Genomic DNA, 27,969 nt, shown 5'->3' with positions numbered 1-27,969 from the left:
GTGTGTGGCCCCTGTATAGCCACTGTGTGTGTGGCCCCTGTATAACCCCCTGTGTGTGTGGCCCCTGTATAACCCCTGTGTGTGTGGCCCCTGTATAACCGCTGTGTGTGTGGCCCCTGTATAACCCCTGTATGTGTGGCCCCTATATAACCCCTGTGTGTGTGGCCCCTGTATATCCCCTGTGTGTGTGGCCCCTGTATAAGCCCTGTGTGTGTGGCCCCTGTATAACCCCTGTATGTGTGGCCCCTGTTTAACTCCTGTGTGTGTGGCACCTGTATAACCCCTGTGTGTGTGGCCCCTGTATAGCCCCTGTGTGTGGCCCCTGTATAACCCCTGTGTGTGTGGCTCAAGTATAACCCCTGTGTGTGTGGCCCCTGTATAACCCCTGTATGTGTGGCCCCTGTTTAACTCCTGTGTGTGTGGCCCCTGTATAACCCCTGTGTGTGTGCCCCCTGTATAGCCCCTGTGTGTGGCCCCTGTATAACCCCTGTGTGTGTGGCTCCTGTATAACCCCTGTGTGTGTGGCCCCTGTATAACCCCCTGTGTGTGTGGCCCCTGTATAACCCTGTGTGTGTGGCCCCTGTATAACCCCTGTGTGTGTGGCCCCTGTATAACCCCTGTGTGTGTGGCCCCTGTATAACCCCCTGTGTGTGTGGCCCCTGTGTAACCGCTGTGTGTGTGGCCCCTGTATAACCGCTGTGTGTGTGGCCCCTGTATAGCCCCTGTGTGTGTGGCCCCTGTATAACCCCTGTGTGTGTGGCCCCTGTATAACCCCTGTGTGTGTGGCCCCTGTATAACCCCTGTGTGTGTGGCCCCTGTTTAACTCCTGTGTGTGTGGCCCCTGTATAACCCGTGTGTGTGGCCCCTGTATAACCCCTGTGTGTGTGGCCCCTGTATAACCCCTGTGTGTGTGGCCCCTGTATATCTCCCTGTGTGTGTGGCCCCTGTATAACCCCTGTGTGTATGGCCCCTGTATAACCTGTGTGTGTGGCCCCTGTATAACCCCTGTGTGTGTGGCCCCTGTATAACCCTGTGTGTGTGGCCCCTGTATAACCCCTGTGTGTGGCCCCTGTATAACACCCTGTGTGTGTGGCCCCTGTATAATCCCTGTGTGTGTGGCCCCTGTATAACCCCTGTGTGTGTGGCCCCTGTATAACACCCTGTGTGTGTGGCCCCTGTATAACCCCTGTGTGTGTGGCCCCTGTATAACCCCTGTGTGTGTGGCCCCTGTATAACCCCCTGTGTGTGTGGCTCCTGTATAACCCCTGTGTGTGTGGCCCCTGTATAACCCCTGTGTGTGTGGCCCCTGTATAACCCCCTGTGTGTGTGGCCCCTGTATAGCCCCTGTGTGTGTGGCCCCTGTATAACCCCCTGTGTGTGTGGCCCCTGTATAGCCACTGTGTGTGTGGCCCCTGTATAACCCCCTGTGTGTGTGGCCCCTGTATAACCCCCTGTGTGTGTGGCCCCTGTATAACCCCCTGTGTGTGTGGCCCCTGTATAACCCCTGTGTGTGTGGCTCCTGTATAGCCCCTGTGTGTGTGGCCCCTGTATAACACCCTGTGTGTGTGGCCCCTGTATAGCCCCTGTGTGTGTGGCCCCTGTATAACACCCTGTGTGTGTGGCCCCTGTATAGCCCCTGTGTGTGTGGCCCCTGTATAACCCCTGTGTGTGTGGCCCCTGTATAACACCTGTGTGTGTGGCTCCTGTATAACCCCTGTATGTGTGGCCCCTGTATAACCCCTGTGTGTGTGGCCCCTGTATAACCCGTGTGTGTGGCCCCTGTATAGCCCCCTGTATGTGTGGCCCCTGTATAACCACCTGTGTGTGTGGCCCCTGTATAACCCCTGTGTGTGTGGCCCCTGTATATCCCCCTGTGTGTGTGGCCCCTGTATAACCCCTGTGTGTGTGGCCCCTGTATAACCCCTGTGTGTGTGGCCCCTGTATAACCCCCTGTGTGTGTGGCCCCTGTATAACCCCTGTGTGTGTGGCCCCTGTATAACCCCTGTGTGTGGCCCCTGTATAGCCCCTGTGTGTGTGGCCCCTGTATAAACCCTGTGTGTGGCCCCTGTATAACCCCTGTATGTGTGGCCCCTGTATAACCCCTGTGTGTGTGGCCCCTGTATAACCACCTGTGTGTGTGGCCCCTGTATAACCCCTGTGTGTGTGGCCCCTGTATATCCCCCTGTGTGTGTGGCCCCTGTATAACCCTTGTGTGTGGCCCCTGTATAACCCCTGTGTGTGGCCCCTGTATAATCCCTGTATGTGTGGCCCCTGTATAACCCCTGTGTGTGGCCCCTGTATAATCCCTGTGTGTGTGGCCCCTGTATAAACCCTGTGTGTGGCCCCTGTATATCCCCCTGTGTGTGTGGCCCCTGTATAGCCCCTGTGTGAGTGGCCCCTGTATAACCCCAGTGTGTGTGGCCCCTGTATAATCCCTGTGTGTGTGGCCCCTGTATAAACCCTGTGTGTGGCCCCTGTATATCCCCCTGTGTGTGTGGCCCCTGTATAGCCCCTGTGTGAGTGGCCCCTGCATAAGCCCCTGTGTGAGTGGCCCCTGTATAAGCCCTGTGTGTGGCCCCTGTATATCCCCCTGTGTGTGTGGCCCCTGTATAACCCCTGTGTGTGTGGCCCCTGTATAACCCCTGTGTGTGTGGCACCTGTATAACCTCTGTATGTGTGGCCCCTGTATAACCCCTGTGTGTGTGGCCCCTATATAACCGCTGTGTGTGTGGCACCTGTATAACCCCTGTATGTGTGGCCCCTGTATAACCTCTGTATGTGTGGCCCCTGTATAGCCCCTGTGTGTGTGGCCCCTGTATAACCCCTGTGTGAGTGGCCCCTGTATAACCCCTGTGTGTGTGGCCCCTGTATAACCCCTGTGTGTGTGGCCCCTATATAACCGCTGTGTGTGTGGCCCCTGTATAACCCCTGTGTGTGTGGCCCCTGTATAACCCCTGTGTGTGTGGCCCCTGTATATCCCCTGTGTGTGTGGCCCCTGTATATCCCCTGTATGTGTGGCCCCTGTATAACCGCTGTGTGTGTGGCCCCTGTATAACCCCTGTGTGTGTGGCCCCTATATAACCCCTGTGTGTGTGGCCCCTGTATAACACCCTGTGTGTGTGGCCCCTGTATAACCCCTGTGTGTGTGGCCCCTGTATATCCCCTGTGTGTGTGGCCCCTGTATAACCCCTGTGTGTGTGGCCCCTGTATAACCCCTGTGTGTGTGGCCCCTGTATAACCTCTGTATGTGTGGCCCCTGTATAGCCCCTGTGTGTGTGGCCCCTGTATAACCCCTGTGTGTGTGGCCCCTGTATAACCCCTGTGTGTGTGGCCCCTGTATAACCCCTGTGTGTGTGGCCCCTATATAACCGCTGTGTGTGTGGCCCCTGTATAACCCCTGTGTGTGTGGCCCCTGTATAACCCCTGTGTGTGTGGCCCCTGTATATCCCCTGTGTGTGTGGCCCCTGTATATCCCCTGTGTGTGTGGCCCCTGTATAACCGCTGTGTGTGTGGCCCCTGTATATCCCCTGTGTGTGTGGCCCCTGTATAACCGCTGTGTGTGTGGCCCCTGTATAACCCCTGTATGTGTGGCCCCTGTATAACCTCTGTATGTGTGGCCCCTGTATAGCCCCTGTGTGTGTGGCCCCTGTATAACCCCTGTGTGTGTGGCCCCTATATAACCCCTGTGTGTGTGGCCCCTGTATATCCCCTGTGTGTGTGGCCCCTGTATAACCCCTGTGTGTGTGGCCCCTGTATAACCCCTGTGTGTGTGGCCCCTGTATAACCCCTGTGTGTGTGGCCCCTGTATAGCCCCCTGTGTGTGTGGCTCCTGTATAACCCCTGTGTGTGTGGCCCCTGTATAACCCCTGTGTGTGTGGCCCCTGTATAACCCCTGTGTGTGTGGCCCCTGTATAACCCCTGTGTGTGTGGCCCCTGTATAACCCCCTGTGTGTGTGGCCCCTGTATAACCCCTGTGTGTGTGGCTCCTGTATAACCCCTGTGTGTGTGGCCCCTGTATAACACCCTGTGTGTGTGGCCCCTGTATAACACCCTGTGTGTGTGGCCCCTGTATAACCCCTGTGTGTGTGGCCCCTGTATAACACCCTGTGTGTGTGGCCCCTGTATAACCCCTGTGTGTGTGGCCCCTGTATAACCCCTGTGTGTGTGGCCCCTGTATAACACCCTGTGTGTGTGGCCCCTGTATAACCCCTGTGTGTGTGGCCCCTGTATAACCCCTGTGTGTGTGGCCCCTGTATAACACCCTGTGTGTGTGGCCCCTGTATAACCCCCTGTGTGTGTGGCTCCTGTATAACCCCTGTGTGTGTGGCCCCTGTATAACCCCTGTGTGTGTGGCCCCTGTATAACACCCTGTGTGTGTGGCCCCTGTATAACCCCTGTGTGTGTGGCCCCTGTATAACCCCCTGTGTGTGTGGCCCCTGTATAGCCCCTGTGCGTGTGGCCCCTGTATAGCCCCTGTGTGTGGCCCCTGTATAACCCCTGTATGTGTGGCCCCTGTATAACCCCGTGTGTGTGGCCCCTGTATAGCCCCTGTGTTTGTGGCCCCTGTATAACCCCCTGTGTGTGTGGCCCCTGTATAGCCACTGTGTGTGTGGCCCCTGTATAACCCCCTGTGTGTGTGGCACCTGTATAACCCCCTGTGTGTGTGGCCCCTGTATAACCCCCTGTGTGTGTGGCCCCTGTATAACCCCCTGTGTGTGTGGCCCCTGTATAACCCCTGTGTGTGTGGCCCCTGTGTAACCCCTGTGTGTGTGGCCCCTGTATAACACCCTGTGTGTGTGTGGCCCCTGTATAACCCCTGTGTGTGTGGCCCCTGTATAACCCCTGTGTGTGTGGCCCCTGTATGTGTGGCCCCTGTATTACACCCTGTGTGTGTGGCCCCTGTATAACCCCCTGTGTGTGTGGCCCCTGTATAACACCCTGTGTGTGTGGCCCCTGTATAACCCCTGTGTGTGTGGCCCCTGTATAACCCCTGTGTGTGTGGCCCCTGTATAACACCCTGTGTGTGTGGCCCCTGTATAACCCCTGTGTGTGTGGCCCCTGTATAACCCCTGTGTGTGTGGCCCCTGTATAACACCCTGTGTGTGTGGCCCCTGTATAACCCCCTGTGTGTGTGGCTCCTGTATAACCCCTGTGTGTGTGGCCCCTGTATAACCCCTGTGTGTGTGGCCCCTGTATAACACCCTGTGTGTGTGGCCCCTGTATAACCCCTGTGTGTGTGGCCCCTGTATAACCCCCTGTGTGTGTGGCCCCTGTATAGCCCCTGTGTGTGTGGCCCCTGTATAGCCCCTGTGTGTGTGGCCCCTGTATAACCCCTGTATGTGTGGCCCCTGTATAACCCCCTGTGTGTGTGGCCCCTGTATAGCCCCTGTGTGTGTGGCCCCTGTATAACCCCCTGTGTGTGTGGCCCCTGTATAGCCACTGTGTGTGTGGCCCCTGTATAACCCCCTGTGTGTGTGGCACCTGTATAACCCCCTGTGTGTGTGGCCCCTGTATAACCCCCTGTGTGTGTGGCCCCTGTATAACCCCCTGTGTGTGTGGCCCCTGTATAACCCCTGTGTGTGTGGCCCCTGTGTAACCCCTGTCTGTGTGGCCCCTGTATAACACCCTGTGTGTGTGTGGCCCCTGTATAACCCCTGTGTGTGTGGCCCCTGTATAACCCCTGTGTGTGTGGCCCCTGTATAGCCCCTGTATGTGTGGCCCCTGTATAACACCCTGTGTGTGTGGCCCCTGTATAACCCCCTGTGTGTGTGGCTCCTGTATAGCCCCTGTGTGTGTGGCCCCTGTATAACACCCTGTGTGTGTGGCCCCTGTATAACCCCTGTGTGCGTGGCCCCTGTATAACCCCCTGTGTGTGTGGCCCCTGTATAACCCCTGTGTGTGTGGCCCCTGTATAACCCCTGTGTGTGTGGCCCCTGTATAACCCGTGTGTGTGGCCCCTGTATAGCCCCCTGTATGTGTGGCCCCTGTATAACCACCTGTGTGTGTGGCCCCTGTGTGTGTGGCCCCTGTATAGCCCCTGTGTGTGTGGCCCCTGTATATCCCCCTGTGTGTGTGGCCCCTGTATAACCCCTGTGTGTGTGGCCCCTGTATAACCCCTGTGTGTGTGGCCCCTGTATAACCCCTGTGTGTGTGGCCCCTGTATAACCCCTGTGTGTGGCCCCTGTATAGCCCCTGTGTGTGTGGCCCCTATATAAACCCTGTGTGTGGCCCCTGTATAATCCCTGTGTGTGTGGCCCCTGTATAGCCCCTGTGTGTGTGGCCCCTGTATAAACCCTGTGTGTGGCCCCTGTATAACCCCCTGTGTGTGTGGCCCCTGTATAGCCCCTGTGTGAGTGGCCCCTGTATAACCCCTGTGTGTGTGGCCCCTGTATAACCCCTGTGTGTGGCCCCTGTATATCCCCCTGTGTGTGTGGCCCCTGTATATCCCCCTGTGTGTGTGGCCCCTGTATAGCCCCTGTGTGAGTGGCCCCTGTATAACCCCTGTGTGTGTGGCCCCTGTATAACCCCCTGTGTGTGTGGCCCCTGTATAACACCCTGTGTGTGTGGCCCCTGTATAACCCCTGTGTCTGTGGCCCCTGTATAACCCCCTGTGTGTGTGGCCCCTGTATAACCCCTGTGTGTGTGGCCCCTGTATAACCCCTGTGTGTGTGGCCCCTGTATAACCCCTGTGTGAGTGGCCCCTGTATAAGCCCCTGTGTGTGTGGCTCCTGTATATCCCCTGTGTGTGTGGCCCCTGTATAACCCCTGTGTGTGTGGCCCCTGTATAACACCCTGTGTGTGTGGCCCCTGTATAACCCGTGTGTGTGGCTCCTGTATAGCCCCCTGTGTGTGTGGCCCCTGTATAACCCCTGTGTGTGTGGCCCCTGTATAACACCCTGTGTGTGTGGCCCCTGTATAACCCGTGTGTGTGGCCCCTGTATAGCCCCCTGTGTGTGTGGCCCCTGTATAACCCGTGTGTGTGGCCCCTGAATAGCCCCCTGTGTGTGTGGCCCCTGTATAACCCCCTGTGTGTGTGGCCCCTGTATATCCCCCTGTGTGTGTGGCCCCTGTATAACCCCTGTGTGTGTGGCCCCTGTATAACCCCTGTGTGTGTGGCCCCTGTATAGCCCCCTGTGTGTGTGGCCCCTGTATGTCCCCCTGTGACACTGGGTACTTGTTATCTCGGAGCCCCGGTGGGGTAATAGTGATAATAATGAGTATTTATACTGCACACACCTCCCTGAGCCTGTGCTACAGATACAGGTAACTCCCTCTCTGTGTACAAACTGTCACCATAACAGCCACCGGTGTTACTGCTTCTCACTGTCTCTCTCCCAGCGTCTCTCACTGTCTCTCTCCCAGCGTCTCTCACTGTCTCTCCCCCAGCGTCTCTCACTGTCTCTCTCCCAGCGTCTCTCCCAGCGTCTCTCACTGTCTCTCTCCCAGCGTCTCTCACTGTCTCTCCCCCAGCGTCTCTCACTGTCTCTCTCCCAGCGTCTCTCCCAGCGTCTCTCACTGTCTCTCTCCCAGCGTCTCTCACTGTCTCTCCCAGCGCCTCTCACTGTCTCTCTCCCAGCGTCTCTCACTGTCTCTCCCCCAGCGTCTCTCACTGTCTCTCTCCCAGCGTCTCTCCCAGCGTCTCTCACTGTCTCTCTCCCAGCGTCTCTCACTGTCTCTCCCAGCGCCTCTCACTGTCTCTCTCCCAGCGTCTCTCACTGTCTCTCTCCCAGCGTCTCTCACTGTCTCTGTCCCAGCGTCTCTCACTGTCTCTCTCCCAGCGTCTCTGACTGTCTCTCTCCCAGCGTCTCTCACTGTCTCTCTCCCAGCGTCTCTCACTGTCTCTCTCCCAGCGTCTCTCACTGTCTCTCTCCCAGCGTCTCTCCCAGCGTCTCTCACTGTCTCTCTCCCAGCGTCTCTCACTGTCTCTCTCCCAGCGTCTCTCACTGTCTCTCTCCCAGCGTCTCTCACTGTCTCTCTCCCAGCGTCTCTCACTGTCTCTCTCCCAGCGTCTCTCACTGTCTCTCTCCCAGCGTCTCTCACTGTCTCTCTCCCAGCGTCTCTCACTGTCTCTCCCAGCGTCTCTCACTGTCTCTCTCCCAGCGTCTCTCACTGTCTCTCTCCCAGCGTCTCTCACTGTCTCTCTCCCAGCGTCTCTCACTGTCTCTCTCTCCCAGCGTCTCTCACTGTCTCTCTCCCAGCGTCTCTCACTGTCTCTCTCCCATCGTCTCTCACTGTCTCTCTCTCCCAGCGTCTCTCACTGTCTCTCTCCCAGCGTCTCTCACTGTCTCTCTCCCAGCGTCTCTCACTGTCTCTCTCCCAGCGTCTCTCACTGTCTCTCTCCCAGCGTCTCTCACTGTCTCTCCCAGCGTCTCTCACTGTCTCTCCCAGCGTCTCTCACTGTCTCTCTCCCAGTGTCTCTCACTGTCTCTCTCACTGTCTCTCTCCCAGCGTCTCTCACTGTCTCTCTCCCAGCGTCTCTCACTGTCTCTCTCCCAGCGTCTCTCACTGTCTCTCTCCCAGCGTCTCTCACTGTCTCTCTCCCAGTGTCTCTCACTGTCTCTCTCCCAGCGTCTCTCACTGTCTCTCCCAGCGTCTCTCAGTGTCTCTCTCCCAGCGTCTCTCACTGTCTCTCTCCCAGCGTCTCTCACTGCCTCTCTCTCCCAGCGTCTCTCACTGTCTCTCTCCCAGCGTCTCTCACTGTCTCTCTCCCAGCGTCTCTCACTGTCTCTCCCAGCGTCTCTCACTGTCTCTCTCCCAGCGTCTCTCACTGTCTCTCTCCCAGCGTCTCTCACTGTCTCTCTCCCAGCGTCTCTCACTGTCTCTCTCCCAGCGTCTCTCACTGTCTCTCTCCCAGTGTCTCTCACTGTCTCTCTCCCAGCGTCTCTCACTGTCTCTCTCCCAGCGTCTCTCCCAGCGTCTCTCACTGTCTCTCTCCCAGTGTCTCTCACTGCCTCCCTCTCAGTCTCCCGCTCTCTCAGTCTCCCTCTCTCTCTCAGTCTCCCTCCCTCTAAGTCTCCCGCTCTCTGTCTCCCTCTCTCTCTCAGTCTCCCGCTCTCAGTCTCCCGCTCTCTCAGTCTCCCGCTCTCTGTCTCCCTCTCTCTCTCAGTCTCCCGCTCTCAGTCTCCCGCTCTCTCAGTCTCCCGCTCTCAGTCTCCCGCTCTCTCAGTCTCCCGCTCTCTCAGTCTCCCGCTCTCTCAGTCTCCCGCTCTCAGTCTCCCTCCCTCTCAGTCTCCCGCTCTCTCAGTCTCCCGCTCTCAGTCTCCCTCCCTCTCAGTCTCCCGCTCTCTCAGTCTCCCGCTCTCAGTCTCCCGCTCTCAGTCTCCCTCCCTCTCAGTCTCCCGCTCTCTCAGTCTCCCGCTCTCTCAGTCTCCCGCTCTCTCAGTCTCCCGCTCTCTCAGTCTTCCGCTCTCTCAGTCTCCCGCTCTCTCTCAGTCTCCCTCCCTCTCAGTCTCCCGCTCTCTCAGTCTCCCGCTCTCTCAGTCTCCCGCTCTCTCAGTCTCCCGCTCTCAGTCTGTATCAGCCTCTTACTTCCTACCCCGTTATATATAAATACCCGGGGCTGTCCCACGTCAGCATGTCGCATGGCTGGCCTGCAGAGAGCGCTCCATACTGCAGCCCGTCGTGGGAGGGGAATTACCCCGGGGTGCAGATAATACCCGCTCCGGTGAGTATTACACGCCGGGCGTCTTCAGTCCGTGAAATAATAGCAGTAACAGCAGGGATTTATTATGTGGGATAATGTACCGGGTGCGTGTGAACACGAAATGTACCTCACTGCAGAGATGTAATAACACGCAGAGATGTAATAACACGCAGAGAGATATAATAACACGCAGAGAGATATAATAACACGCAGAGATATAATAACACGCAGAGAGATATAATAACATGCAGAGATATATAATAACACGCAGAGAGATGTAATAACACGCAGAGAGATATAATAACACGCAGAGAGATATAATAACGCGCAGAGATATAATAACATGCAGAGATATATAATAACATGCAGAGAGATATAATAACACGCAGAGAGATATAATAACGCGCAGAGATATAATAACATGCAGAGATATATAATAACACGCAGAGAGATGTAATAACGCGCAGAGATATAATAACACCCAGAGAGATATAATAACATGCAGAGATATAATAACACGCAGAGATATAATAACACGCAGAGAGATGTAATAACATGCAGAGATATAATAACATGCAGAGATATAATAACACGCAGAGAGATGTAATAACATGCAGAGATATAATAACACGCAGAGATATAATAACACGCAGAGAGATGTAATAACATGCAGAGATATAATAACACGCAGAGATATAATAACACGCAGAGAGATATAATAACGCGCAGAGATATAATAACACGCAGAGATATAATAACACGCAGAGAGATGTAATAACATGCAGAGATATAATAACACGCAGAGATATAATAACACGCAGAGATATAATAACACGCAGAGAGATGTAATAACACGCAGAGTGATATAATAACACGCAGAGATATAATAACACGCAGAGATATAATAACACGCCGAGATATAATAACACGCAGAGATATAATAACACGCAGAGATATAATAACGCGCAGAGAGATATAATAACACGCAGAGATATAATAACACGCAGAGAGATGTAATAACACGCAGAGTGATATAATAACACGCAGAGATATAATAACACGCAGAGATATAATAACACGCAGAGATATAATAACGTGCAGAGAGATATAATAACACGCAGAGAGATATAATAACGCGCAGAGATATAATAACGCGCAGAGATATAATAACACGCAGAGATGTAATAACACGCTGAGCGATATAATAACACGCAGAGATGTAATAACACGCAGAGCGATGTAATAACACGCAGAGATGTAATAACACGCAGAGAGATATAACACGCAGAGAGATATAATAACGCGCAGAGATATAATAACACGCAGAGAGATATAACACGCAGAGAGATATAATAACGCGCAGAGATATAATAACGCGCAGAGATATAATAACACGCAGAGATGTAATAACACGCTGAGAGATATAATAACACGCAGAGATGTAATAACACGCAGAGATGTAATAACACGCAGAGAGACATAATAACACGCAGAGATGTAATAACATGCAGAGCGATGTAATAACACGCACAGAGATATAATAACACGCAGAGAGATATAATAACACGCAGAGAGATATAATAACACGCAGAGATATAATAACACGCAGAGAGATATAATAACACGCAGAGAGATATAATAACACACAGAGATATAATAACACGCAGAGAGATATAATAACACACAGAGATATAATAACATGCAGAGATATATAATAACACGCAGAGATATATAATATCACACAGAGATATAACAACGCGCAGAGAGATAATAACACGCAGAGAGATATAATAACACACAGAGATATAATAACGCGCAGAGAGATAATAACACGCAGAGAGATATAATAACACGCAGAGATATAATAACACGCAGAGAGATATAATAACACGCAGAGATATAATAACGCGCAGAGAGATATAATAACACGCAGAGATATAATAACACGCAGAGATATAATAACACGCAGAGATATAATAACGCGCAGAGAGATATAATAACACGCAGAGATATAATAACACGCAGAGAGATGTAATAACACGCAGAGTGATATAATAACACGCAGAGATATAATAACACGCAGAGATATAATAACACGCAGAGATATAATAACGTGCAGAGAGATATAATAACACGCAGAGAGATATAATAACGCGCAGAGATATAATAACGCGCAGAGATATAATAACACGCAGAGATGTAATAACACGCTGAGCGATATAATAACACGCAGAGATGTAATAACACGCAGAGCGATGTAATAACACGCAGAGATGTAATAACACGCAGAGAGATATAACACGCAGAGAGATATAATAACGCGCAGAGATATAATAACACGCAGAGAGATATAACACGCAGAGAGATATAATAACGCGCAGAGATATAATAACGCGCAGAGATATAATAACACGCAGAGATGTAATAACACGCTGAGCGATATAATAACACGCAGAGATGTAATAACACGCAGAGATGTAATAACACGCAGAGAGACATAATAACACGCAGAGATGTAATAACATGCAGAGATATAATAACACGCAGAGATATAATAACGCGCAGAGAGATATAATAACACGCAGAGATATAATAACACGCAGAGATATAATAACACGCAGAGATATAATAACGCGCAGAGAGATATAATAACACGCAGAGATATAATAACACGCAGAGAGATGTAATAACACGCAGAGTGATATAATAACACGCAGAGATATAATAACACGCAGAGATATAATAACACGCAGAGATATAATAACGTGCAGAGAGATATAATAACACGCAGAGAGATATAATAACGCGCAGAGATATAATAACGCGCAGAGATATAATAACACGCAGAGATGTAATAACACGCTGAGCGATATAATAACACGCAGAGATGTAATAACACGCAGAGCGATGTAATAACACGCAGAGATGTAATAACACGCAGAGAGATATAACACGCAGAGAGATATAATAACGCGCAGAGATATAATAACACGCAGAGAGATATAACACGCAGAGAGATATAATAACGCGCAGAGATATAATAACGCGCAGAGATATAATAACACGCAGAGATGTAATAACACGCTGAGCGATATAATAACACGCAGAGATGTAATAACACGCAGAGATGTAATAACACGCAGAGAGACATAATAACACGCAGAGATGTAATAACATGCAGAGCGATGTAATAACACGCACAGAGATATAATAACACGCAGAGAGATATAATAACACGCAGAGAGATATAATAACACGCAGAGATATAATAACACGCAGAGAGATATAATAACACGCAGAGAGATATAATAACACACAGAGATATAATAACACGCAGAGAGATATAATAACACACAGAGATATAATAACATGCAGAGATATATAATAACACGCAGAGATATATAATATCACACAGAGATATAATAACGCGCAGAGAGATAATAACACGCAGAGAGATATAATAACACACAGAGATATAATAACGCGCAGAGAGATAATAACACGCAGAGAGATATAATAACACGCAGAGATATAATAACACGCAGAGAGATATAATAACACGCAGAGATATAATAACGCGCAGAGAGATATAATAACACGCAGAGATATAATAACACGCAGAGATATAATAACACGCAGAGATATAATAACGCGCAGAGAGATATAATAACACGCAGAGATATAATAACACGCAGAGAGATGTAATAACACGCAGAGTGATATAATAACACGCAGAGATATAATAACACGCAGAGATATAATAACACGCAGAGATATAATAACGTGCAGAGAGATATAATAACACGCAGAGAGATATAATAACGCGCAGAGATATAATAACGCGCAGAGATATAATAACACGCAGAGATGTAATAACACGCTGAGCGATATAATAACACGCAGAGATGTAATAACACGCAGAGCGATGTAATAACACGCAGAGATGTAATAACACGCAGAGAGATATAACACGCAGAGAGATATAATAACGCGCAGAGATATAATAACACGCAGAGAGATATAACACGCAGAGAGATATAATAACGCGCAGAGATATAATAACGCGCAGAGATATAATAACACGCAGAGATGTAATAACACGCTGAGCGATATAATAACACGCAGAGATGTAATAACACGCAGAGATGTAATAACACGCAGAGAGACATAATAACACGCAGAGATGTAATAACATGCAGAGCGATGTAATAACACGCACAGAGATATAATAACACGCAGAGAGATATAATAACACGCAGAGAGATATAATAACACGCAGAGATATAATAACACGCAGAGAGATATAATAACACGCAGAGAGATATAATAACACACAGAGATATAATAACACGCAGAGAGATATAATAACACACAGAGATATAATAACATGCAGAGATATATAATAACACGCAGAGATATATAATATCACACAGAGATATAATAACGCGCAGAGAGATAATAACACGCAGAGAGATATAATAACACACAGAGATATAATAACGCGCAGAGAGATAATAACACGCAGAGAGATATAATAACACGCAGAGATATAATAACACGCAGAGATATAATAACACGCAGAGATATAATAACACACAGAGATATAATAACGCGCAGAGAGATAATAACACGCAGAGAGATATAATAACACACAGAGAGATATAATAACACGCAGAGTTATATAATAACACGCAGAGAGATATAATAACACACAGAGCGATGTAATAACACGCTGAGCGATATAATAACACGCAGAGATGTAATAACACGCAGAGCGATGTAATAACACGCAGAGATGTAATAACACGCAGAGAGACATAATAACACGCAGAGATGTAATAACATGCAGAGCGATGTAATAACACACACAGAGATATAATAACACGCAGAGAGATATAATAACACGCAGAGTGATGTAATAACACGCAGAGCGATGTAAGAACACGCAGAGAGATATAATAACATGCAGAAAGATATAATAACATGCAGAGAGATATAATAACACGCAGAGAGAGATAATAACACTCAGAGAGATATAATAACACGTAGAGAGATATAATAACACGCAGAGAGATATAATAACACGCAGAGAGATATAATAACACGCAGAGAGATATAATAACACGCAGAGCGATGTAATAACACACAGAGAGATATAATAACGCGCAGAGAGATATAATAACACGCAGAGATATAATAACATGCAGAGAGATATAATAACATGCAGAGATATAATAACACGCAGAGAGATATAATAACACGCAGAGATATAATAACACGCAGAGCGATGTAATAACACGCAGAGCGATGTAATAACACGCAGAGCGATGTAATAACACGCAGAGCGATGTAATAACACGCAGAGAGATGTAATAACGCGCAGAGCGATATATTAACATGGAGAGAGATGTAATAACACACAGAGCAATGTAATAACACGCAGAGATATAATAACACGCAGAGATATAATAGCACGCAGAGCGATGTAATAACATGCAGAGCGATGTAATAACACGCAGAGATATAACACGCAGAGCGATGTAATAACACGCAGAGCGATGTAATAACACGCAGAGATATAATAACACGCACAGCGATGTAATAACACGCAGAGCGATGTAATAACACGCAGAAATATAATAACACGCAGAGCGATGTAATAACACGCAGAGCAATGTAATAACGCGCAGAGCGATATAATAACATGCAGAGAGATGTAATAACACGCAGAGAGATATAATAACACACAGAGAGATATTTATTTATTTATTATTTATTTATTTATAAAATGTTTTACCAGGAAGTAATACATTGAGAATTACCTCTCGTTTTGAAGTATGTCCTGGGCACAGAGTAAAACAAATAATACATGGTTACAAGTACAGTTACATAATGAACAGGGTATACATTATATACAAGACATTGCATGCACAGATAAAGATAATAAATATTATGAGCGTATGAAACAGTTACAGACCAGATTAAAATGTGAGACAGCCTTAGGCCCGGGCCATAGAGGGGTGAGGAGAGCGGAGGCGCGCTAACGCTGAGGCTCGCCTGCTTAAGTCAGCGCGATTCCACGGACTTGCAGGCGAGCCAGCGTGCGCGAAGGGAGCCGGGGGGAGGTGGTTGGAGGCGGGGCAGTGACGTCGCTGGGCCAAATGCCCGCGACGCACTGACGTCAATGTCACGGCGCCGTGACGTTGACGCTGCTTAAGGCTGATTGGATGTTTTCAGCCGACAGCGCGCTGAAAAACAGCTTGGCGCTCGGCTGAAAACTCCAAAGCCTCCGCACGCCTGCGGACGCTCGCGTGAGCCCCCTCTCAAGGCATCCTCATTGAGGATGCAGGGGCTCAGCGCGGAGCGTCCGCACGCCTCAGCGCTGCTTGTCCTTCTATGGACGCAGCCTTAGATTTGAAAGAACTTAAGCTGGTGGTGGATGTGAGAGTCTCTGGTAGGTTGTTCCATTTTTTTGGTGCACGGAAGGAGAAGGAGGAACGGCCGGATACTTTGTTGAGCCTTGGGACCATGAACAGTCTTTCGGAGTCTGATCTCAGGTGATAGGTGCTGCATGTGGTAGGGGTGAGGAGCTTGTTCAGGTAGCTGGGTAGCTTGCCCAGAAAGTATTTGAGGGTGAGACAGGAAAGGTGAACTTTGCGCCTAGACTCTAGTGATGACCAATCTAGTTCTTTGAGCATTTCGCAGTGATGTGTTTTGTAGTTGCATTGGAGAACAAAACGACAAATTGAATTGCAGAGGGTGTCAAGTTTGCTAAGGTGGGTTTGAGGAGCCGAGCCATATACTATGTCTCCATAGTCAATAATTGGCATTAGCATCTGCTGTGCGATACGCTTTCTGACCAGGAGACTTAGGGAGGATTTGTTCCTGTAAAGTACCCCTAGTTTGGCATAGGTCTTGGTTGTCAGGGTATCAATGTGCATCCCGAATGTTAAGTGGGAGTCAAACCATAAGCCCAGGTATTTAAAACTAGTGACAGGGGTTAGGGTGGTGTTAGCGTTGGTTCTAATCTGGAGCTCAGTCACTGGAAGCTTTAAAAATGTAGTCTTGGTCCCAAATACCATTGTTACAGTCTTGTCGGTGTTTAAAAACAGTTTGTTTTGGGAAATCCAGTTTTCGAGTCTCAAAAAGTCAGACTGAAGTATGTGTTGAAGGTCAGAGAGGCTATGGCTGTGTGCATATAGGATTGTGTCGTCTGCATACATGTGTATTGAGGCTTCCTTACAAGCTGTGGGAAGATCATTAATGAACACTGAGAAGAGTAGGGGCCCCAGAACAGAGCCTTGCGGGACACCACAGGTGATATCCAGGGGGTTGGAGTTAGAGCCTGAGATGGACACATGTTGGGATCTTCCTGATAGGTAGGACTGAAACCAGTTTAAAGCATGCTTCCCTATTCCAGAGCTCTGGAGTTTGTTAATCAGGATAACATGATCGACTGTGTCAAAAAGCCTTTGCAAAATCTAGGAATACTGCACCAGTGAGATGTCCCCGTTCCATTCCACACTGGATTTCATTGCAAACTTTTAGCAGAGTAGTTACGGTGGAGTGTTTGGGACGAAACCCAGATTGGAATTGGCTAGGGAAATTTGTCTTGGTATAGAAATCGCTTAATTGGGAGTGGACACATTTTTCCATGACTTTGGATGGAATTGGGAGAAGTGAGATTGGCCTGTAGTTTGAGACAGTGTTTTTGTCCCCACTTTTGAAGATTGGGAGAACTCTGGCAGTTTTCCAGGTCTTAGGGATATGGCCTTCAGACAGGATAGAGTTGACTATGGAAAATATTGGTTTGGCAATGGCTGGGGCACCAAGTCGTAGGAACCTAGATTGTAGTAAGTCAGGTCCACATTGGCTGCTTAGTTTTAGTTTGAGGAGCACTTGTATAATCTCCTCTTCAGATACTGGGCCAAATGAAAAATTGTGGGCAGTGTTGGGAGGGGGTGGGACTATAGGGGTATTCCCAGGATGAGATTCAGGTTTGTGGTTTGGGCTGTGTTTTGCTAATAAATTAGTGGCGCACCCCACAAAGTAATCATTGAATGCATTTGCAATGTCAGTGGGGTTTGTCAGAGTAATATCCCCCTTAGTGATATTACTTGGTTGTTGATGGTTAGGAGCCTGGAATATATTGTTGATAACCTTACAGAAGTTAGCTGGGTTTGATGTGTTCTGGTGAAGATTGTCAGAGTAATATTGTGCTTTTGCGTGCCATGTTTGCCTTGTGCACATGTTCCGCATGCATCTGTAGTGATTGAGATCCTTGGTAGTGCCAGTTACTTTGTAGCTTTTCCACAAGGCATCCCTGAGCTGGTAGAGTGCTATAAGGTCAGGTGTAACCCATGGAAGGTGGGCCCCCCGTACCCTTATTTTTCGTAGTGGAGCATGGGTATCGCAGAGTTTTAAGAACTCGGATTGGAAATAGTCGAGCGCAGAGTCAGGGTCGGGAATTAAATCGATTCTGTGCATGGACAGTTGGTAAGGTCATCCAAAAACTGTTGTGGGTTAAAGTTTTTAAATGTTCTAGTGAGGAGAACTTTAGGGCTTGATTGGGGCGGTTTAATTTTCCTTACACAGTACACTATTGCATGGTCACTAAAAATATCAGGAAGGATGCCAGAGGATTGGATTCTGCTGGGGTTTGAGGAGAGAATCCAGTCTAGCAAGGAATGGTTGTGAGATTTCACGTTTGTCCGTGTGGGTTGGGAAATGAGTTGCGATAGGTTAAGTGACTTGAGTTGTATCTGGATTTTGTGGTTTTTAGGGTCAAGCCAATTGAAGTTGAAATCCCCTAGAACTAGCAGCTCACTCTTCTCATTCAGAGAGGAAATGGAGCCAAGAAACTGGTAGATATCAGTCAGAGATTTTGGGGGGGCTTTAGGGGGGCGGTAGATGCCAGCGAGCAAGATGGGCTTAGAAAAGGGGAGGCAGATTTTGCCAACTAGAATTTCAAAAGAGGGGGTGGGCTTGGTGGGCAATTTAACAGTGTAAATTGTAAGGTGTCTGCAATATAAAATGACACCCCTCCTCCTCTCTTTGACCTATCTCTCCTAAAAATGGAGTATCCCTGAATGGCGATATTTGCATCAGGGGTTTTAGGGGATAGCCATGTTTCTGTAAGAATGATGGCTTTGGGTTTATGCATAAGGCACCATGCCCTTAGTTCGTCCAGTTTGGGCAGCAGGCTCCGGATATTTATATGGGCGACAGATAGCCCTTTTTGGAATTTAAAGGTGGAATTCTCAGGGCCATTGGACAGAGTTGAAATGGGAGGACCTGGGTTAGGTTCAATATCACCTGCTAAGGAGAGTAACAGTACAAGTAGGAATTTGGGTAGTTGTTTGGAGGTTGTAAATTTGTGATGTTTGCCATTAGAGTGAGCAGTGGTTGGAGTGCTGGTTTTTAGAGTTCTCCACCAACATTCAGTAGATAGTGCAAGGCTTTTGAGTAGTCCAGGGTGTATGGTGATGTTGGGTGTGGGCCAGGATGGAGAAGTTTGTAGTGTATAGAGAGAGTAACATCTCCATGAGGCCAGGAGAAAAAAAAAAGTTAAGATACATAGCAGGTTCATGATGCCAGTGGTAGGCAGTGCTGCATGGAGCTGTTGTGAGTGTGTGCAGACTAAACAGCAGTGGTGTGCCTGTTCCTTGTCAAATGTTTTGCTGCATTGCAATGCTAGAGTCAGTTCAGGGTTTCAGTGTTTTGTGCAGTCAGTTTTGGGAGAGGCTGCAGTGAAATAAGTTGTAAAGGGGTGGGGGGTTAAAATATGCAGGTTAACAAGCATGGGATCATAGTGTGATCTGAATAGCTTACCGTTTGTTGTCGTGAGTAAAAGAGTTTGCAGAAAGATGCAGTCACCAGTCACCTCTAGTCAAACTATAGTCTAACTATAACTTGTCACTTAAAAGCTCACTTTAAATGGCTCACTATATCATGGCAATGCAGTTCCTGCAAATGCAGGAAGAGTATTATATTTATCCAGCTAAAGCAGTCACATGACCCTCCCCCTCCCCAATAAATCAGCTTGTTCCAGTTGGTCAATTAACAGCACAGAGTTAAGAGGGGGGGGGGGGGGACACCTTTTGATATTCAAACATACTAACTTATATCAATGCTAGAGGCCAGAGTCAATCTTTTAAACAGGGCTTCCACATCAGGAACATACCTGTGAATAATAACATGCAGAGAGATATAACATACAGAGATATAATAACACGCAGAGCGATAAAATAACATGCAGAATTATAGCACGACGGTGCAATATAATAACATGTAGAGATATTATATAGCTCTACGTGTTATTATAGCACGCAGGGAGAGATGATAATAATAGGGTCATAGGGGCGGTTATATGGGGTAATAGGAGGTAATCAGGGACATGCCTCACATAATTTAATGGGATCTTTAAATGACCCTTTTATGCATGAATTATTATTTTATGAATTAAATCTCCAGGAGAGAGCAGGTAGTAAACAATGTTATCATATACAAAGAAAACGCAGTGACACAGAAAAGACATGCCAGACAGTGTCACACTCCAGACAGTTGAGAGAGATGCTGCACACCTCAAAATAGAAAAAATTGATACAGTTACCAGTGCTCCAGTGTTTGCACGAAAGCCTGCAATCTGTCCTGGATAGATGAACAAAGGAACATTGGGCACAACGGGTTTAGCAAATCCAAACTCATTTATCGGCTCAATAAATGAGTTTGGATATGCTAAATCCATTGTGCCCTATGTTCCTTTGTTCATGCAGTGTCACACAACACGCAGAACACGCAGTGACACAGAACACACAGAACATGCAGTATCACACAACACGCAGAATACGCAGTGACAGAACACACAGTGACACAGAACACACAGACCATGCAGTGCCACACAACACGCAGAACATGCAGTGACACAGAACACACAGAACATGCAGTATCACACAACACGCAGAATACGCAGTGACAGAACACGCTGTGACACAGAACACACAGAACATGCAGTGTCACACAACACGCAGAACACGCAGTGACAGAACACACAGTGACACAGAACACACAGACCATGCAGTGCCACACAACACGCAGAACATGCAGTGACAGAACACACAGTGACACAGAACACACAGACCATGCAGTGCCACACAACACGCAGAACACGCAGTGACACAGAACACACAGAACATGCAGTGTCACACAACACGCAGAACACGCAGTGACAGAACACACAGTGACACAGAACACACAGACCATGCAGTGCCACACAACACGCAGAACATGCAGTGACAGAACACACAGTGACACAGAACACACAGACCATGCAGTGCCACACAACACGCAGAACACGCAGTGACACAGAACACACAGAACATGCAGTGTCACACAACACACAGAACACGCAGTGACAGAACACGCTGTGACACAGAACACACAGAACATGCAGTGTCACACAACACGCAGAACACGCAGTGACAGAACACGCAGTGACAGAACACGCAGTGACACAGAACACACAGAACATGCAGTGTCACACAACACGCAGAACACGCAGTGACAGAACACACAGTGACACAGAACACACAGACCATGCAGTGCCACACAACACGCAGAACATGCAGTGACACAGAACACACAGAACATGCAGTGTCACACAACACGCAGAACACGCAGTGACAGAACACGCTGTGACACAGAACACACAGAACATGCAGTGTCACACAACACGCAGAACACGCAGTGACAGAACACACAGTGACACAGAACACACAGACCATGCAGTGCCACACAACACGCAGAACATGCAGTGACACAGAACACACAGAACATGCAGTGTCACACAACACGCAGAACACGCAGTGACAGAACACGCTGTGACACAGAACACACAGAACATGCAGTGTCACACAACATGCAGAACACGCAGTGACAGAACACACAGTGACACAGAACACACAGACCATGCAGTGCCACACAACACGCAGAACATGCAGTGACACAGAACACACAGAACATGCAGTGTCACACAACACGCAGAACACGCAGTGACAGAACACGCTGTGACACAGAACACACAGAACATGCAGTGTCACACAACACGCAGAATACGCAGTGACAGAACATGCTGTGACACAGAACACACAGAACATGCAGTGCCACACAACACGCAGAACACGCAGTGACAGAACACACAGTGACACAGAACACACAGAACATGCAGTGTCACACAACACGCAGAACACACAGTGACAGAACACGCAGTGACACAGAACATACAGACCATGCAGTGTCACACAACACGCAGAACACGCAGTGACACAGAACACACAGACCATGCAGTGTCACACAACACGCAGAACACGCAGTGACAGAACACGCAGTGACACAGAACACACAGAACATGCAGAATACGCAGTGACACAGAACATGCAGTGTCACACAGCACGCAGAATATGCAGTGTCACACAACATGCAGAATACGCAGTGACAGATCACGCCGTGAGGCAGAACACGCCATGATGCAGAACACACCGTGACACAGTGACACAGAACACGCCGTGATGCAGAACATGCCGTGACGAAGTGACGCAGAATATGCCCGTGACGTAGTGACGCAGAACACGCCATGATGCAGAACACACCGTGACGCAGTGACACAGAACACACCGTGACGCAGTGACAAGGAACACGCCGTGATGCAGAACATGCCGTAACGAAGTGACGCAAAACACGCCCGTGACGCAGTGACGCAGAACGCGCCATGACGCAGTGACGCAGAACGCGCCATGACGCAGTGACGCAGAACACGCCCTGACACGTTTGCTTCTTTTCCAGGTTTCTAACCAACCTACAATAATCCAGCAAATTCCTGCAGCTTTCGCTCCTCTGTCTCAGCCAATCAGACACGGCCGCGCTAAGGAGGGTGAGAGGATCCATTCTTCTCTTACCTCTCATTCCATCTTATTATAACCACTCTCCCCATATACCCCCTCCCTATAACTCCTCCTATTACCCCATATACCCGCTCCCTATATCTCCTCCTATTACCCCATATACCCGCTCCCTATATCTCCCCCTATTACCCCATATACCCCCTCCCTATATCTCCTCCTATTACCCCATATACCCGCTCCCTATATCTCCTCCTATTACCCCATATCGCTGCTCCCTATATCTCCTCCTATTACCCCATATACCCGCTCCCTATATCTCCTCCTATTACCCCATATACCCGCTCCCTATATCTCCTCCTATTACCCCATATACCCCCTCCCTATATCTCCTCCTATTACCCCATATACCCGCTCCCTATATCTCCTCCTATTACCCCATATCGCTGCTCCCTATATCTCCTCCTATTACCCCATATACCCGCTCCCTATATCTCCTCCTATTACCCCATATACCCGCTCCCTATATCTCCTCCTATTACCCCATATAACCGCTCCCTATAACTCCTCCTATTACCCCATATACCCCCTCCCTATAACTCCCCTATTACCCCATATCACTGCTCCCTATATCTCCTCCTATTACCCCATATAACCGCTCCCTATATCTCCTCCTATTACCCCATATACCTGCTCCCTATATCTCCTTCTATTACCCCATATAACCGCTCCCTATATCTCCTCCTATTACCCCATATACCTGCTCCCTATATCTCCTTCTTGTACCCCATATAACCGCTCCCTATATCTCCTCCTATTACCCCATATACCTGCTCCCTATATCTCCTTCTATTACCCCATATAACCGCTCCCTATATCTCCTCCTATTACCCCATATACCTGCTCCCTATATCTCCTTCTATTACCCCATATACCCCCTCCCTATAACTCCTCCTATTACCCCATATACCCGCTCCCTATAACTGCTCCTATTACCCCATATAACCGCTCCCTATAACTCCTCCTATTACTCCATATAACCGCTCCCTATAACTCCTCCTATTACCCCATATAACCGCTCCCTATAACTCCTCCTATTACCCCATATAACCTCTCCCTATAACTCCTCCTATTACCCCATATAACCCACTCCCTATAACTCCTCCTATTACCCCATATAACTGCTCCCTATAACTCCTCCTATTACCCCATATAACCTCTCCCTATAACTCCTCCTATTACCCCATATACCCCCTCCCTATAACTCCTCCTATTATCCCATATAACCCCTCCCTATAACTCCTCCTATTACCCCATATACCCGCTCCCTATAACTCCTCCTATTACCCCATATAACCTCTCCCTATAACTCCTCCTATTACCCCATATACCCGCTCCCTATAACTCCTCCTATTACCCCATATAACCGCTCCCTATAACTCCTCCTATTACCCCATATAACCGCTCCCTATAACTGCTCCTATTACCCCATATAACTGCTCCCTATAACTCCTCCTATTACCCCATATAACCTCTCCCTATAACTCCTCCTATTACCCATATAACCGCTCCCTATAACTCCTCCTATTACCCCATATCACCGCTCCCTATATCTCCTCCTATTACCCCATATACCTGCTCCCTATAACTCCTCCTATTACCCCATATAACCGCTCCCTATAACTGCTCCTATTACCCCATATAACTGCTCCCTATAACTCCTCCTATTACCCCATATAACCTCTCCCTATAACTCCTCCTATTACCCATATATCCTTTCCCTATAACTCCTCCTATTACACCATAACCTCCCCCTGTAACTCCTATTACACCATATAACCTCTCCCTATAACTCCTCCTATTACACCATTTAACCCCTCCATATATCACACACGCCTCTCATCTCGTTGCCAGATTTAATTGAGCTAATGATGATTCAAAACGCCCAGATGCATCAGGTCATAATGAACAATATGGCCGTGTCCGCCATGTCGTCGCTTGGGTCCAACTCAGCCCCGGCGCCCGCAACGGTGCGTTACCATGAAACTGCGTGGTGTAAATAATGGCCTCCTAGGGCCAGATCCACCGGGGGGGTCCGTCAACCCAGGTCTCATAACGTCACATCTCCAAAATCGTTAACACGTATCCACAATGCTAACCAGGTGTTGGTTATCTTGTTCGCATAGTCGTGGTCTCCCGGTAAATTGGCAAGACCTTACATTAGCTGCTAATAAGGTGATGTACCTACAGGTGGCGCTGTTTGCATCCAGACCCTGCAATATAAGGGGGGGCGGAGAGAAACATTCAAATGATATAAATTAGCATATTTCTCCGGTATCTTAGGCTGGGATTATACTCGCTGCGCGCCCCGTGGCGCATGTGAACTGGGCTTCAGGGGATGTTCAGGCGACAGGGAGGCGTGGCCGAGGCGTGTCCAGCACGCTGCGCCCTCATTGGCTAAACTGCCTATGTGCTCCTTCATTGGCATTCATCCGTTTGTTCCAGGCACGCCGCAAGTACAATCGCAGCCTTGGGTGTCTCTCCCAGGGTTTGGGTAGGTATGTAAGCGACTTGGTATTTGGCAGAGAGAGGTCTCTCTCTCTCCCCATATGTCAGGGTCTGGGTGGCAGTGACGCCACCTTTAGGTATGTCCTAACTAACGTCTCGTTAAGTCCCCACGTTAACCCTTCACGGACCTCTGTGGAAACGCCTCTTTTGCAGCAAGACTTAACCTAACAGTTATTCATCTTTGAAGAGCCCCGTTAAGACGTAGAGGGGGGTCCCATGAAAGTCTATAGGGGCAAATTATTCCTTGTAGAGGGGGTCCCATGAAAGTCTATGGGGGCAAATTATTCCTTGTAGAGGGGGTCCCATGAAAGTCTATTGGGGCACATTATTCCTGTAGAGGGGGTCCCATGAAAGTCTATTGGGGCACATTATTCCTGTAGAGGGGGTCCCATGAAAGTCTATGGGGACACATTATTCCTGAAGAGAGTGTCCCATGAAAGTCTATGGGGGGCACATTATTCCTTGTAGAGGGGGGTCCCATGAAAGTCTATTGGGGCACATTATTCCTGTAGAGGGGGTCCCATGAAAGGGGCACATTATTGCTGTAGAGGGGGTCCCATGAAAGTCTATGGGGACACATTATTCCTGTAGAGGCGATCCCATGAAAGTATATTGGGGCACATTATTCCTTGTAGAGGGGGGTCCCATGAAAGTCCATGGGGGCACATTATTCCTTGTAGAGGGGGGTCCCATGAAAGTCTATGGGGGCACATTATTCCTTGTAGAGGGGGGTCCCATGAAAGTCTATGGGGGCACATTATTCCTTTTAGAGGGGGTCACATGAAAGTCTATGGGGACACATTATTCCTGTAGAGGGAGGTCCCATGAAAGTCTATGGCTGACACATTATTCCTTGTAGAGGTGGTCCCATGAAAGTCTATGGGGACACATTATTCCTTGTAGGGGTCCCATGAAAGTCTATGGGGACACATTATTCCTTGTAGAGGGGGGTCCCATGAAAGTCTATGGGGGACACATTATTCCTTGTAGAGGGGGGTCCCATGAAAGTCTATGGGGACACATTATTCCTTGTAGAGGGGGGGGTTCCATGAAAGTCTATGGGGGCACATTATTCCTTGTAGAGGGGTTCCCATGAAAGTCTATGGGGACACATTATTCCTTGTAGAGGGGGGTCCCATGAAAGTCTATGGGGACACATTATTCCTGTAGAGGGGGGTCCCATGAAAGTCTATGGGGGCACATTATTCTTGTAGAGGGGGGTCCCATGAAAGTCTATGGGGGCACATTATTCCTTGTATAAGGGGGTCCCATGAAAGTCCATGGGGGCACATTATTCCTTGTAGAGGGGGTCCCATGAAAGTCTATGGGGACACATTATTCCTGTAGAGGGGGGTCCCATGAAAGTCTATGGGGGACACATTATTCCTGTAGAGGGGGGTCCCATGAAAGTCTATGGGGGCACATTATTCTTGTAGATGGGGTCCCATGAAAGTCTATGGGGGCACATTATTCCTTGTAGAGGGGGTCCCATGAAAGTCTATGGGGACACATTATTCCTTGTAGAGGGGGGTCCCATGAAAGTCTATGGGGACACATTATTCCTTGTAGAGGGGGGTCCCATGAACGTCTATGGGGACACATTATTCCTTGTAGAGGGGGTCCCATGAAAGTTTATGGGGACACATTATTCCTTGTAAAAGGGGTCCTATGAAAGTCTATGGGGGCATATTATTCCTGTAGAGGGGGGTCCCGTGAAAGTCTATGGGGACACATTATTCCTGTAGAGGGGGGTCCCATGAAAGTCTATGGGGGCACATTATTCTTGTAGAGGGGGGTCCCATGAAAGTCTATGGGGGCACATTATTCCTTGTATAAGGGGGTCCCATGAAAGTCCATGGGGGCACATTATTCCTTGTAGAGGGGGTCCCATGAAAGTCTATGGGGGCACATTATTCCTGTAGAGGGGGGGTCCCATGAAAGTCTATGGGGACACATTATTCCTGTAGAGGGGGGTCCCATGAAAGTCTATGGGGGACACATTATTCCTGTAGAGGGGGGTCCCATGAAAGTCTATGGGGACACATTATTCCTTGTAGAGGGGGGTCCCATGAAAGTCTATGGGGGCACATTATTCCTGTAGAGGGGGTCCCATGAACGTCTATGGGGGACACATTATTCCTTGTAGAGGGGGTCCCATGAAAGTCTATGGGGGGCACATTATTCCTGTAGAGGGGGTGCCATGAATGTCTACGGGGACACAGTATTCCTGTAGAGAGGGGTCCCATGAAAGTCTATGGGGACACATTGTTCCTTGTAGAGGGGTCCCAAGAAAATCTATGGGGACACATTATTCCTTGTAGAGGGGGTCCCATGAAAGTCTATGGGGACACATTATTCCTGTAGAGGGGGTCCCATGAATGTCTATGGGGGCACATTATTCCTGTAGAATGGGTCCCATGAAAGTCTATGGGGACACATTATTCCTTGTAGAGGGGGTCCCATGAAAGTCTATGGGGACACATTATTCCTGTACAGGGGGTACCATGAAAGTCTATGGGGGCACATTATTCCTGTAGAGGGGGGTCCCATGAAAGTCTATGGGGACACATTATTCCTGTACAGGGGGTCCCATGAAAGTCTATGGGGGACACATTATTCCTGTAGAGGGGGGTCCCATGAAAGTCTATGGGGACACATTATTCCTTGTAGAGGGGAGTCCCATGAAAGTCTATGGGGGACACATTATTCCTGTAGAGTGGGTCCCATGAAAGTCTATGGGGACACATTATTCCTTGTAGAGGGGGTCCCATGAAAGTCTATGGGGACACATTATTCCTTGTAGAGGGGGGTCCCATGAAAGTCTATGGGGGACACATTATTCCTTGTAGAGGGGGGTCCCAT

The 27,969-nt window shown here is 48.7% G+C and overlaps 1 protein-coding gene across 2 annotated transcripts in view; it reads left to right on the top strand.

Moving 5' to 3' along the window:
- The first annotated feature begins 8,040 nt into the window (after positions 1-8,040).
- PRR29 (proline rich 29) overlaps positions 8,041-27,969 on the top strand; it is a 31,082-nt gene continuing 11,153 nt past the window's right edge. The window contains exons 1-4 of one of the 2 annotated variants that reach the window (XM_075581611.1): positions 8,041-9,664; positions 22,484-22,571; positions 24,454-24,569; positions 24,883-25,093. In XM_075581611.1, the coding sequence (XP_075437726.1) occupies positions 9,575-9,664; positions 22,484-22,571; positions 24,454-24,569; positions 24,883-25,093 (505 nt within the window). In that variant the 5' untranslated portion in view covers positions 8,041-9,574. The remainder of the gene's footprint in view (positions 9,665-22,483; positions 22,572-24,453; positions 24,570-24,882; positions 25,094-27,969) is intronic. The other variant, XM_075581612.1, reaches the window with a different exon arrangement.

This window comes from Ascaphus truei, unplaced genomic scaffold (assembly GCF_040206685.1).
Source record: "Ascaphus truei isolate aAscTru1 unplaced genomic scaffold, aAscTru1.hap1 HAP1_SCAFFOLD_145, whole genome shotgun sequence".
NCBI classification, from domain to species: domain Eukaryota; kingdom Metazoa; phylum Chordata; class Amphibia; order Anura; family Ascaphidae; genus Ascaphus; species Ascaphus truei.
The sequence above is the reverse complement of the archived record's forward strand: the minus strand, read 5'-3'. Positions and strand labels throughout refer to the sequence as shown.